The following is a 14803-nucleotide window of genomic DNA, read 5'->3' on the forward strand; positions in this document are numbered from 1 at the left end:
CTGAAGGCCAACATACCCTACGAGCGGTCCGGGGAGACTGCAGGCCCTTGAGGCGAACCAGTCATGCCGAAGGCTCAGGATAGATTTAGATAGACTGCAGGCCCAGTAGGGCGGTCCAGTTAGGCTGATGGCCCAGTATGCATGATTGTTTGATTAGTTGTTACTGATATGGTATTGTCAGTGTGGTATTGGTATTTTGGGGGTAGCTCACAAAGTCCTTGGGCTTACAGTTTCTAGTTATTGTTTCAGGTACTTCAGGAGATCGTGGCAAGGCAAAGGCGTGACCGTACCACTCCTCATCCTTACGTTATAATTTTGGGACACTGTGATGGATATTGATTTGAGAACATTTTGTAAACAATACTAATTAACTTTTATTTATGATTTAAAAGTTTGAATTTTGGCGAGAAATTTATGGATGTTACATGCTACTAAGGTATTTGTTAGGAACTAAAGCAGAAAACACAAATAACCACAAGCACACAAGACAATATTTATGTGGTTCGATCAAGGTGATCTACGCCACATGCAAGAGGAAGTATTCTCTACTCACGATTTCTCAATATAGAGGTCACAAGTACAATTCAACATAGATTCGCCTACTCACTGTAATTCAAGATACTAACAAATAACTAGTTGACATCCATATTTATAGACTACATATCAGACTTAAAACCCTAACGAGTCAATCTCATTAATCCATATGCTAATAAAAGGTGTCAACCAATCACAGTTCTCGCCATGTAGCCGCTTCTGGAACCTTCTGTAACATCCCCCTCTGGCACGTATCACAATACTGTTCGCTTTGGGCCACTCGACACGAGGACTTCCCAGGGGGTCACCCATCCTACTACTACTCCCGCCCGAGCACGCTTAACTGCAGAGTTCTTATGGGATCTGCTGCCCTCACGGCTTTAAAACGAGTTGTGATAGGGAAGGTATCCAAACCCCTTATAAGGAATGCTTAGTTCTCCTTCCCAGTCGATGTGGGATCAGATCTAACCCACTTTCACCCCCCATTATAGGGTTCGACGTCCCCGTCGAACACATCGACCCGTGCCCTGGCTCTGATACCATTTGTAACATCCCCCTCTGGCACGTATCACAATATTGTCCGCTTTGGGCCACTCGGCACGAGGACTTCCAAGGGGGTCACCCATCCTGGTACTACTCCCGCCCGAGCACGCTTAACTGCAGAGTTCTTATGGGATCTGCTGCCCTCACGGCTTTAAAACGCGTTGTGATAGGGAAGTTATCCACACCCCTTATAAGGAATGCTTAGTTCTCCTTCCCAGCCGATGTGGGATCAGATCTAACCCACTTTAATTATAATGGGGGTGAAAGTGGGTTAGATCTGATCCCACATCGGCTGGGAAGGAGAATTAAACATTCCTTATAAGGGGTGTGGATACCTTCCCTATCACAACGCGTTTTAAAGCCGTGAAGGCAGCAGATCCCATAAGAACTCTGCAGTTAAGCGTGCTCAGGCGGGAGTAGTACCAGGATGGGTGACCCCCTGGGAAGTCCTCGTGCCGAGTGGCCCAAAGCGGACAATATTGTGATACGTGCCAGAGGGGGATGTTACAAATTAAAGTGGGTTAGATCTGATCCCACATCGGCTGGGAAGGAGAACTAAGCATTCCTTATAAGGGGTGTGGATACCTTCCCTATCACAACGCGTTTTAAAGCCGTGAGGGCAGCAGATCCCATAATAACTCTGCGGTTAAGCGTGCTCGGGCGGGAGTAGTACCAGGATGGGTGACCCCCTGGGAAGTCCTCGTGCCGAGTGGCCCAAAGCGGTCAGTATTGTGATACGTGCCAGAGGGGGATGTTACAAATGGTATCAGAGCTAGGGCACATGTCGATGTGTTCGACGGGGACGTCGAACCCTATAATGGGGGGTGAAAGTGGGTTAGATCTGATCCCACATCGGCTAGGAAGGAGAACTAAGCACTCCTTATAAGGGGTGTGGATACCTTCCTTGTCACAACGCGTTTTAAAGCCGTGAAGGAGAACTCTGCAGTTAAGCGTGCTCGGGCGGGAGTAGTACCAGGATGGGTGACCCCCTGGGAAGTCCTCATGCCGAGTGGCCCAAAGCGGACAGTATCACAACATAGTGACATCCTATATATCAAGATATAGATCTAACAAATCACTAAATCATAGCAACATCCTATATACTAGGATACATGTCTAACAGATCCCTATAACATAACAACATAGTAAATACCAGACAGGTGATCCTAGGTATTTTCCCGTGTAGCCCTTCATTTAAAAATCCTTGCAATTTGGTCCCTAGCGGAGCACGTTGGGCGTATCCGGGGATGGTGGTGGTGGATTGTTGTTGACTGGTGGGCGTCCTCGAGGCATCTTTTGTCATCAAGTAGAACGACGATAAGTGTATATCACATAATACACCTACACAAGAAATCCTAATATTACTACACTATTAATTGCTTAATGTCGGTGGTGCGATTATATCCCAAAATGTTGTGCTAACAGTTGTGCCATCTCGGTCATCTCCCTTATGACCTCGTCCCTCTCCTGTTCGGCCAATACATGTATTAACACAATTTTTCACAACATAAATCAAAGAAATCACATATAACATGCAATCACACATAGATCAACACATAACACTTGTATTCTCCCCCTAAAAACAAGTAAAAACTGAAAACAAGGGGGTATGAACTCACTTTGTGTTTGTGGTTTCGATTTTGAAGATGAAATGGAAGAAGTCTTGACCTTTAGCAAGCTTTCTTGAGTGATTTTCGAACTTAGATGGTTTCTAAGAGTTAGATCATGGAATAAAGCTATGTAAGAAGGAGTTCTTAACATTAAGATGAAAAATAGATGTTTGTGTTTAATAACTTACCAAAGGTTGAAGAACTTGTGAAGATCCTTGAGAACAAGCAAATTTCGAGATTTTGATGGAAGGAAGAAGTTGTTCTTGAGAGAATTTGGAAGTGTTTGAAAATGAATTATGTGTGTGGGTGTGTTGATGCACTCGGCCGAAGGTAGAAGAAGAGAGGGGAGAGAAGGCTTGAGGTGATAGTTACATGGAGATATGAGAAGTTGCATGGATATATGTTGAGTAGTTTCCTAATTATCCCCCAAACAAAGATGAGGTGTCAAGGCATTAGTTAATCATCCATTTCTCTTTCTCTCTCTCTCTCTCTCTCTCTCTCTCTCTCTCTCTTTTTAACACACACATGGGCCGAGTTTGGGCTAAAGGAAGAAGAAATGGATTAACTTGGCCCACTTCAAATTTTGGTTCAAGATTTTTAAGGCCCATAGAGAAAGTTTTCGACCCATTGGGCCTTTAGAGTAGTTCACAGCCCAAATTGTATAAAGGAATGGATTTATGGCCCATTAAGGCTAATTAGGTTAATTATGGCCCAATAAGGCTTATTAGGATAAACCAATTCATTTTGGATCCATTATGGCCCAAAATGTTAAGTTTCATGAAAGTGGGTCCAATTAGAGCCCAATTAAGGGTTCTAAGCCTAAAATAGTCAAATTGGAAACTTATTGGTCCATTAGGCCCAATAAGGAAATCGTAGTCCAAAACGGGCTTATGTTGGGATTCTTAGTGTTTCCAATCTTTCGTTGACCATTTGAAGTGTTTATATAGAGTTTTTGATGAAAGTTTGTTGTCATTGAATAAACATCAAGCATGTTTTCAAAATTTTGGTTACAATGGCTATCATTGCTATAGTTAAAAGGATATAGAATTTCATAGTTGTGACAGATATTTGATGGGTCCAATTTTAATGATTGGATCTGCAACATTCGCATGGTCACCCGTTACGAAGACAAAGAGTATGTTCTCAATAAGGAGCTGAAGGAGATTGACCACACCACTGCTACTTCCGAGAAAATTGTTGCTTTCGAAACTCATGAGCGAGATGCTACGAAGGTTCATTGCATCATGCTCGCAGCAATGACTGCTAGACTCCAAAAGTCCTACGAGGACTACTATCCATACGAGATGCACCAATATTTGATGGATATAAGAAAGTTACAATGAAGAACAATGATTATCACAAAGATGGTTTTCACTAAAAAAAGTTCTCACTAAGAGAACGGGTGCACAAAGCAAATGTCACAAAGCCGTCATAAAGAACTCATTAGGGTTTTACCCTAATACAATATTATATATTAAACTATTAAATGTATATCCCAACATAAAAAGGATTGTATCTAAATTTAAATATAAACTGATCCTAATCACAAAGATATCGGATCAACTGGTTAACAATTATACTTTATGTAATTACAACCTACCATACAAAATGTACAAATAGTTACACGTTGATGCTGGAACTTGGAGAACTTGCGTTGATGCTGGTAATCAACGTGTGAGTATTTTGACTCATCAGATCATAAGGCTTGACATTACAATTACCACCACCGCCACCACCCACCATCGTCATTACCTCTAACACCATTGCTACCGTTGCCACCACTACTGTCACCACCACCCATAACATCCTCTACCACTACCACCTCTACTATCGTCATACACCCCACCACCACCACCAATACCATCATCACCACCCACCGTCGTTGCCTTTGCCACCACCACCCACAACCATCATCTCCATCGCCACCCGCTAGTGCCGCCACCACCACCACCTACAACCTTCGCCACGACCAACCAAGACCGCTAGATCCATTCGTTACTACCCACAACGACCATTTACTATTTTTATAATTTATATAATATATCTTATACATTTAAGATATAAAACAAAAGTAAAATTAAGCCAATTATATCGTTTTATATTATTGAAATCAAAATTATATGACATGTTTGTCTGTGAACCAAATATAATATAAAATTGGATTCAAATTTATGATTTATTATAGTTTTTGGACAAATTTTAGTTTATTCAAAAAAATTATGTGAACCAAATGTAACATATTTATTTTCAAAATGAAATAGTAATATAAAAAATAATCATTATATTCAAATAATATCAACATTACAAAGATTTAATTTTGTAATAATTTTATATGATGAAGATTATGGTCGAATGGAATCCTACTTAAAAAAATAACTATATTCAAATAGAAATTTAAAATTTATAATGTGAAATTATATTTTTTATTAATTGCATAACATCAATCAATTTACATAAAATGAATCCCTATACATTACCAATAAATTCAAATAATAGAGCCATCCAATTCCATTTGAAAGCTGAATGGTTAAAAGGAGTTGAAATTCCAGCCCGCCTAATTTTCAAGCAAAATTTATTGAAAAACTAGCGCCCTTTAAATACCCCCTTTTCACACCTCAAATTCTCTGGTATGGACCAAAAACGATTGCAAAGTGCAAAACCCTAGTTATCACTGATTATCGCCTCTCCTCCTTACCACCACCACCTGTGCAAAACAAAACAACCGTCGTTTGTCCTCTGTAGCCCTTTTTCTGCTGTAAGTCTTACCATTTAACTTTTTATCTAAATTGATTAACTTCTGTGTATTATGTGGTGTAGGTCTGTATAAAAGGACATATTTGAAACCTATTGCTCATCTTAGTGGTTCATCTTTGTTGTATGGTTATTAGTATTTTTAAAATTTGCATTATATGGTTGTTAGTAGTTTCAAATTTGCAATCGCGTTTTTATGTAGTCCTGATTTAATCTTCTCTGATGGACATCTTGGCCTCGTTTTCAAATATTCCACACATAATCTGAAGAAAATATTAAAGCAACAGGATTAACCAAAACCTTATTCAAATAGATATCATTACTCATTCAACCACTTTATACATACATCACTAATGCACTTTACCGATACATGACTAATGCACTTTACCTATACATGACTTAGTGAAATTACAAGTGTAAGTTTATGAACTTCTTTTTCACACACTGACTATTTGCTGTACATTAGTGTAATCAATAGGATAAGAAGGTAAACAATATGGCTGATTTTGGAGAGTACAAATATATGGTTTGTGTGGAGGCAGCTGCAATTGATGCATAACAAGGTACACTATATAAACATAACTTTTTTCCTAGTAATGGTGGTTCATGTTGACTTGTTAAGTTCATTGTGATAATTCAGGAAAGAACATGTGAAGGGCACAAGAACTTGGTAGATGGAATATTGAAAAGGTACTAGAAAATTATAAGATTTTGATTGTTCATTGTAATTTTGTGATTATTGGTACGCAATATGTTTGAATTTATGAGTTTCTAAATCTGAAAAACAGGTGGGAGTGATGTAGCCGCACCCAAGAAGACCAGGTTTGAAGACTAAGGGTGGCAATGTATGTATTTATGATATTCTTGTTCATCTGTAAAAGCCCGATTTTGTTTATTGGTATGCATTATGTTTGAATTTATAGTTTGCTTAATTGTAATCTGATTTCTTTCAGCCAGGTGTCAAGAATCTTGATGGACATTTACCAACAAGAATCAAACGCGTCTTTTGGTGTACATGTGGTTTGCTTGGCTCTATACATACCGGTGTGTTCAAGTGAGCAACATTAATAATTGCATGCACACTGATGCTTATGGGAAGTGGCAGAGAAGTTGGTGCTAAATCCTTCAATATGGGTGCATATGGGAATCTCTCGTTAAAGTTGGGTTGGAATTTATTTGGATTTAAAATGAGGATTTCTTCAATTAGTTCAATAAAATACAAAATTAGCAACATAGCAATTATAACAATAAATTACTGACTACTCAGATTAAATTTTGATAGAAAGTACCAAAAAAAACTTAAAAGTAATGAAAGGACCCGATTGTATTCATAAGAACTGGGTTGTTTAGTTAATCAAAATATGGTTTTACTTGCATAAAAGAACCCGGTTGTATGCTAAAGAACCGGGCTATATGATCACAAAAAGTGCTCCTATTTAACATGAAAGGGCCCGGTTTTGTTAATAGGAACTGGGATATATTACATTAATGTGTCCCGGTTGATAAACTGGGTTTTATTATATTTTTCACATAGGACTCGCCCCACAAAAGACCCGGTTGAAAATCGGGTTCTTTTAAGCTTTTAATCGGGTTCTTTTACCCATTTTGTAGTAGTGTATAAATCTTCTAACCGTTATAAAAAAATTATTTATATTTCTTGTGAAATTATTTATAAATTTATTAGTAATATTTACCATTGAAATATTATTATTTTTACGTATTAATGATATCATACAATTTTATAGATTTAAATAATAAAACTCATTACAATGATGTTAGAGATAGACGAAGACTAAGACGTTTACATTTACAAAATAGAAGATTGATATATATATATATATATATATATATATATATATATATATATATATATATATATATATATGTCTAAAACAAAAACTTTATTCCATCATCTAAAGCAATAAAGACTTTTGATTTTATTTCACTTATACATTTTCCACCCTTAGATCAAATTGCTTATGTCATATTGAGCAATGTTTGGTCAAACACGTTGTCCATTAATGTTTCCGCTCAAACTTTCACCAATTTTCTCTATCCCTAAAATAAAATTCAAAATTCAAAACTCAAATCTTCTCCAAATTTAAAGCCGTAATTTATGCATTGACCATCCTATATGTTTGCAAATCAACATGATATATCTTCATAATTATTCTATTTCTTTCTCAGTGTAGATGGATAGTACCAAAATTCATCAAGGGAAAAACAATCATCTTGAATTTAAATCTTATTAATATAATAAATACCTCAAGTTTTGAAAGTAATAATCGGTTTGATACATGTTAAATTACAATTGCTCGATTTCCAACAATCTAACTCAATAATTGTATGTATTTATTCTTAAACTTACCGTTTTTTATAATGTTATTGATTATATTTACTATATTTAAGTTTAAATTGTAGAGAATTTGCCTTGAAAGTGATGAACATTAGTTGATGTTTATATTGAAGCTTGAGGATGATGCAAAACTCTAAATACCTTAGTAGTAATATCCTACATACTTAATAATTGAGTATTTTGAAAAAAAAATATTTTCCATTAACTTTGATAACAAATTTGTTGAATTAAGCATAGTATAATTTTTTTTTTCTCTACTCACTTGTACTTATCATCTTGAAGATGAGAAAGCATTAACCATGACTATATTGAAAAGTGCCAAAAAGATCATATTGGTCATACCTTTCTGACATAATCTTCAAATGTTCTTTGCTCAATTCTTTGTTTTTTATTTATATCGTTTTTGTGTATTTGATTTGTTTCTTCAAGAAACTCGGTTTTCTACTAATTTTGATAAAGACTTGTTGAATTAAGCATACTTTTATGACTATAAATTTATCAAATTTCTATTAATAAATCAAGTGTAAATGAATTTGAACAATTGTTAAATTTCATATTCAATAATGTAATTAATGCACTAATTAATCAAATAATAATATATGTCCAAGTGGTTGGTTACGTCCAGGACAATAAGCAAACATGCAAATTATAAGCAATTTCACAATATTGTATTTTTTTACTAGCTTTAAATTAACAATTACTTCTTTCACTTGCTTAAGATTATTGATTACTCATATAGGTTTGTAATAAAATAAAATTTTGATAAATTGAAAAAATTGTTCAACAAAACCTAATTGGTTATATATCAATTTAGGCTTTTTTTTTATGTTGTCATGTTTGTTGATTTGGCTATGTAAGATTCATTTGAAGTTCTATTTCTCTACAAGAATGTCAATGTTCACATTCAAGTAGAAACAATCACAATTGGTAAGTATGCCAAATGATTTTTCACTTACATTAATCAAAACTGTTACTTTAAATGGTGTGCTCTCATAGAAGTCATAACGGTTATCACTATAGAGATCTTCTAGCGGTCTATAGAAGAATCCTAGCGGCTCAATGAATAATTTTGCTACGTTTTCAATGAAGGATCACCCTATCAACATTCGTTCTCCAAAGTTCTTTCTCTTATCTTTGATATACATGCGTGTAATAACAATAAGACAGAAAGAGGTGTTAGTAACCATTAAAGATGAAAAGGTAAGATAAAATTTAAGAATATTATATAAAGTATAAATTGTGGATTTGTGATACTTATTTCTATGAAAAATATGTTGTTTGATTGCTAGGTTATATATCTGGTTTATTTTTTTATTTTTTTTATTTTTTTTTATTTTTTTTGTAATTTGATTTTGACAAATTTGATCTAAATTTAATAATTGAAGCGGTTAGGAAAGATATGTGCTAATGATTTTGAATTTGTATTGCCCTCCAGAAACCAGCTGTAGCGTCATAGACCGTTCCTTCATATCTTGGTAGGTCTTAGCATTTCCCTAAATTTGGCTACAAGAAGTCATGGATGCACTTCTTGAATCAATCCTTTAAACTGAATTTCATTTGTTTGTTGGATGCAGTGACCAAAATGCAAGATTTGTGAAAATTCATTATTATTTATTAGTGTTAGCCTTTGGCAAATTATGAAACTAATATTATATTTTTGTTCATAACATGTTTTTTTTCTTGTAATGATTTCTTTGATCAGAAGATATGTATATGTGATTGGGTGTAGCTTGAAAAATCATATTTTAATTCTTATAAGGAAAAAATACTTTATAAATTTACCAAATTAAAATATCTGAATTTGATGTTTATGGTTATGACAATGCACTTAAACTGTAATGTTTATCGAATTTCTTTGCAGAATTTAATGTTGCTGGTACATATAACAACTTATTATTGTTTTTGGTTTTACAGGGCCAATATGAAAAGAGTCATGTGAGCCTCCATGGAGGTTGGTACACCGTACAAAGTCAAATCATAAAGCTACTACAAACATGTTTTAATGAAGAAGTCGTATCATGTTGTGATAAAACAAAAAATCATGTGGATCATTTATGTTAAAAATCACTATATTAAAAAACCAAATTGCTCTAATATAAATATTAAATATTTTTATTTAATAAGTTTGGCTCAAAAAGTCAAAAAATGATTCTAACTAACAATTTTTATTAAAATTTCACCTAAGACAATATTAATATAATATGTATTTAATTTATGTTCACCGCGTTTAACGCGGGTCATAATCTAGTCTTATATATAGTCGTAAAATAAAAAAGAATAAACATATTAGCCTATCATTATGTTTTTAACATTCATAGTTGATATTATTTTAATTATTTTGATATAATTCAGGGTGAAATAAATATTATTGAAGCAAATGGGCTAATTTGTAAAAAAACACTATTTGAATACCAATTTATTATTTAGTGAATACGTGACAAGTGATGTCCAGCCTAGCTGGATTGATACACCGAGTTTGATATCCATATGCGTTTGAGGTTAGGATTTCAATTCTTTAAATATGTTAAATTTGTCTCTTACAATTATGTTCTACATGTGAGAAATTTTCCCTGAAAATCTCTTTTGGGCTGAGTTTGCCCTATAAATGAGCTTGAATTTGGGGTCACCATTAAAATATTATGGTGAGGCTTCCGCTGAATCGTTTAGCCATTTTTAAAAAAAATTCAATAAATAGTTGGGCTAATTTTAGAAAAAAACTTCTCATTCTAATGGTAAAAAACTTTTCAAAAGCTTTTTTTCAATAGAAACTTCTGAAAAATCTATTATTGAAGATGCTCTAAGAATATGATGAAACAAATGAATACATCAATTTCTTTCAAAATATATTTATATTCGATTTGGGTTTACATTTATATAATCTTTAGAAAATTGCAAAAATGTTTCCTCATTTTTCAAGTGTATATGTCGGTGCTCCCAATCATGTGTGATTTTCTAGTATCCACAAAAACCATCAATGGGTGAATAAGTTTTTCGTCTCCATTTTCCCTTTATCTAATTCTATATAGCAACGACATGGATTTTAATCACTTGGTTACTCCATAGGTTTTTTTACTTTACAAAGTTAGAAAAGATAATATCAAATTTCTACTTGGATGGTCTGGGTAAAACACTTCCATCTTATTTGGTTCTATCGAAAGGTCTTAACCACACACACCATGCTCTAGACTCTTAGATGAACAAATTCCGTTTTGACTATAGATCATCTTCACAAGTTTCATGTTATATATGATAACAACATTAATAACCGTCATATTTCATGTCAATGTTTGACTTATTTCTAGGTGTAACACTACACTCATTTAGGGTTTGACATACATCTCACGTCAAAGGCTAATAAAAATTTGAAACAATTTAAGATTCACTCAATGATGTCTGTCTATCTCATGGATGTCTCCAAAATTTTCACAATAGTCATGTATTATGTCATTCATGTAACCATAACTAGTGGACCATTTCAAACGATTCAAGGAAATATAACATGCAAAATTGAAACACAGTTCTACTAGATGATGAAAAATTGGTTCAAAATATGGGTGTGTTCAGTTCCGAAACTAAAACCAGAATAACCGAGCACCAAAAATGAAGATTTGGTCGAACCAAAGATCAGACCGGTACAAGAGAATTAGTTCTGGTTTGGTTTTCGGTACATGAATTATTATACCATGTTTGGAACCTTTTAATATCGAAAAAACTATGATCAATGCATTAGAAAGGAAAATAACCGAAAACAAGGTTTGTAACCAAAATAACAAAAAAAAAAAAAAAAAAACGCGGCTTTTTTGGTACATACAATGTGTAAAGAGGGTTGTTTAGTACTTGTTTTCAAAAGAAACATATTCATTCCTAAGCAAAATAATACAAATGAGTATCAGACATTGACCATACTCTTTCTACTGCAAATTAACTCACAAAAATGACATGAACTGAATAACATTGTAGTGTATCAACCTATTATACTTCAACAAATTTCATCCACAATCATATTTTAAAAAAATAAGTGATTAAACTTGAAATTTTAAAAAGAAAATATGCTGACCACAAAGGGCATGGAGTGAAATCAAACCAAACCCCATCTGAGTTAAGAGATTGGACCCGACAAAGAATGAAACTCAACTTGTTGTGTTGCAATTGAGTACAAGAGGGGTAAAAGTGAAACATGTTCTTGTAATATAGATTTACCATACAAAATGAAAAAATGTTTTAATCATCATAACTTATTAACACCATTTTTACATGTGACGATTAAGAAGGATATGCATCCCAAATTCTAGATACACCATTGTTGCTAGATGCAAAAATAAGAAAATAAAGGTGAATTTTGAAATAATACGATTAGGAAAAATACATATTTTTGAACTTTTGGTTCCAATTATTGGAACCGATGTAACTGATACCAGCTAAGACCAAAACTGGTGTAACTGATAACCAAAATTAGGGAATATTGGGAACTGATAAGCGGACCGTTTAAACCTGTTTGGTACCAACTGGCTCCAGTTACAATTTAGTTCTACAGTCAAAACGCTCATCCCTACTCTAGAATATTAAAACATACCAAAAATAGAATTACTAAAGTATCTAAAAACAAAAAATCGTAACAAATGATCTCAGTCACTCATGTAAATAATCCTAGTGCTATCAACATTCTCATGATGTAAGATATAAAAAGTATGGTTATGGATTTGTGATATCATTTTAGTGAACTTTTCAGGAACCATTAACTTCAATTGATTTGGTTTATCATGAATGTCCCACATAGAAGATACTATTGGTATATAAAAAAACTCCCTCGTATGTAAGTTTTTCAAAGAAGTACATGCATGCATCTAAACTCGCTTTAGTTGTTCTTTAAATGCTTGCCTTTCATTGAAAAATATAGATACCATTTTCATATCGTTTTTAAAAGTGTGAAATTGTGAGCTTTTGCATACATCTTCCATTAGATATGTCGTACTATTCTTCTCAAGAGTGATTTTAGTTTATCTAATAAACCTTGTTAGGTAAACATCGTTGGAAATAGTGTCAAAGGTGATTATATTTTGGTATTATTTCTAAAAACTACAAGGTCCTTTTAGCTTGGCCTCATAATCTAAATAACAATAAGGAAATAGAGATAAATAAGTTATTAATTTATTAAGAAATTAATAAATTAATTACAAATTATTTTGGTAATTAATTAAAATGTTTTAATTAATTAAAGAGCCTAAATATTAATCCAAGAGATTAATTGGAATATTCTGGAAGCATCTAGAGACATTGATATGAATATTTTTGATAAGCTCCTTGATAAGCATAAAGTAGGTTAGAATCAGATAAGGATAAACCTTAAGAGACTCTTTGGATTGGCGTAATGCTGAGGAATGTAATTGAATTTTGTTGTAATTGAAATCTGAAGGAATTGAATTCTGTTGGAATTGAATTCAGTTGCGCGTTTGGCTACCAAATTTTGATTTGTAATTGAAATCCATTCTCATGTCTATTTCTGTTTGGATTGACGATTTGGTGAAGGAATTGGAATGATATTCTGTCAAATGACAATAATACCCTTTTTTGGTTTTTTTTTTTTTTTTTTTTTTTTTTTCAAATTGCTTTATAATTCACATACAAAAATACTTCTAAATAAACCAACAATCAAATTTAATACTCATTATAAACATATATTACCTAACAATCAAATATAGCTTCCATTCTAGAGCGTTTTTCGTACATCTTCCAAAATGATAAACCAAAATAAATACATGTTAGATAAGTTTGGAATATAGATGATATCCATGATATCACAACTTACAAAAAATGAGCAAAGTATCTCAAAATGATACACAGAAATACTATGTGGTACATATCATTCTTCCAACATGAGCTTCACAAAAGTTTCACGTTCTTCCCCTTGCAAGTTCCAAAAGGTCAACACTGCTTCCGTTTCGCGCATTATCTTTCGACTTGCTTTAAACTTATCCTTTTGATCCATTGATGGAATCTTCAAAATTTCAGAAGTCACCATAGAAGTTTTCTTTTGTAACTCCACTCCAGCATTTAAAGATTGAGACATGATGGCCGATGCTTCCCGATGATCTTTGCCAAGTAACGTGGAGGCTTTAGATATTCCCTCAATGAAAGGATCAAATTTACGTTTCCTTTTCTTAGTACTAGCACTTGAAGTTTCCTCACTTTGCCCATTTGGTGTGGGTGAAATTTCCTCACTTTGTTCATTGAAATCATCTTCCATTTGCAACAGTTCTTCTTCCACATTTTCATTATGTGATATATCCTTACAATCTTTGGCTCTATTCCCTTGAGCCCTATCTTTTCGAAAAATGATACACAAGTCATCATAATGAGGAAGTGATTTATTTCGCCATTTTTCAGCTCCTTTATGCACCTATCACATGCAACAACAAATTATTATTTTGAACAACAATAAAAATAAATCAAAGATATATATATATATATATATATATATATATATATATATTATAAATATACCTTTACATAAGAATCCCAAACCTCAGGTGATTCAACTGTTCCACATCGATTAACACTATCATAACCAAACCCACTTGTGTTATTACCGGTGATCATGTCATAAACAACCTGCCACTCTTTCTTCATAGTTCTGATTCGTGACTCAATATGAGGTTTCGCCAAAATACCCGCATTTGGGAGTGATTCTTTCAATGCTTGTCCCAAATGTTGTAAATAACCAGATTTAAAACCGTACAAGGTAATAAAAAACCATAAGGTAATAAAAAAAACCATACAACTGATACCATAACTTGATTCCAATATGCTAGAACAACTTTTCTTGTCCCTAACCTACGTCTACATGTTAAACTAAGTCGAGACATAACGTAACCTGTAACAAATTCAAGTAAAAACATAAAAAATAGGTTCATTAACAGGAATTCAAAAGCCATCTCATAATATGAGGATAAACAACAAAAACTAAATAAGAATGCAAGTGAGGAAAGGTCGACAATTTCCCGTGGACTTT

General features: G+C 33.5%; 1 protein-coding gene and 2 pseudogenes across 1 annotated transcript; 1 reads left to right on the top strand and 2 right to left on the bottom strand.

The window, feature by feature from the left end:
• Nucleotides 1-809: 809 nt before the first annotated feature.
• On the bottom strand, nt 810-927 carry LOC111893127 (5S ribosomal RNA; annotated as a pseudogene).
• A 496-nt stretch (nt 928-1423) lies between these two features.
• Nucleotides 1424-1541, top strand: LOC128126955 (5S ribosomal RNA; annotated as a pseudogene).
• Nucleotides 1542-13654: 12113 nt separating this feature from the next.
• LOC111893094 (uncharacterized protein At2g29880) lies at nt 13655-14421 on the bottom strand. Its single transcript, XM_023889170.1, has 2 exons — nt 14296-14421; nt 13655-14191 (listed from the first exon to the last, which is right to left on the bottom strand). Exons 1-2 carry the CDS (start codon nt 14419-14421, stop codon nt 13655-13657), a joined length of 663 nt encoding a protein of 220 aa, XP_023744938.1.
• Nucleotides 14422-14803: the final 382 nt, after the last annotated feature.

Source organism: Lactuca sativa, chromosome 6 (assembly GCF_002870075.4).
Source record: "Lactuca sativa cultivar Salinas chromosome 6, Lsat_Salinas_v11, whole genome shotgun sequence".
In the NCBI taxonomy this organism is placed as follows: Eukaryota; Viridiplantae; Streptophyta; class Magnoliopsida; order Asterales; family Asteraceae; genus Lactuca; species Lactuca sativa.

Bases quoted from the DNA above. Each gene is read 5' to 3' on its own strand.
- LOC111893094 (XM_023889170.1), bottom strand. From the start codon at position 14,421: ATGAAGAAAGAGTGGCAGGTTGTTTATGACATGATCACCGGTAATAAC. The intron at 14,192-14,295 runs GTATATTTATAA...TGCATGTGATAG, and splicing joins TTTGGGATTCTTATGTAAAG to GTGCATAAAGGAGCTGAAAA.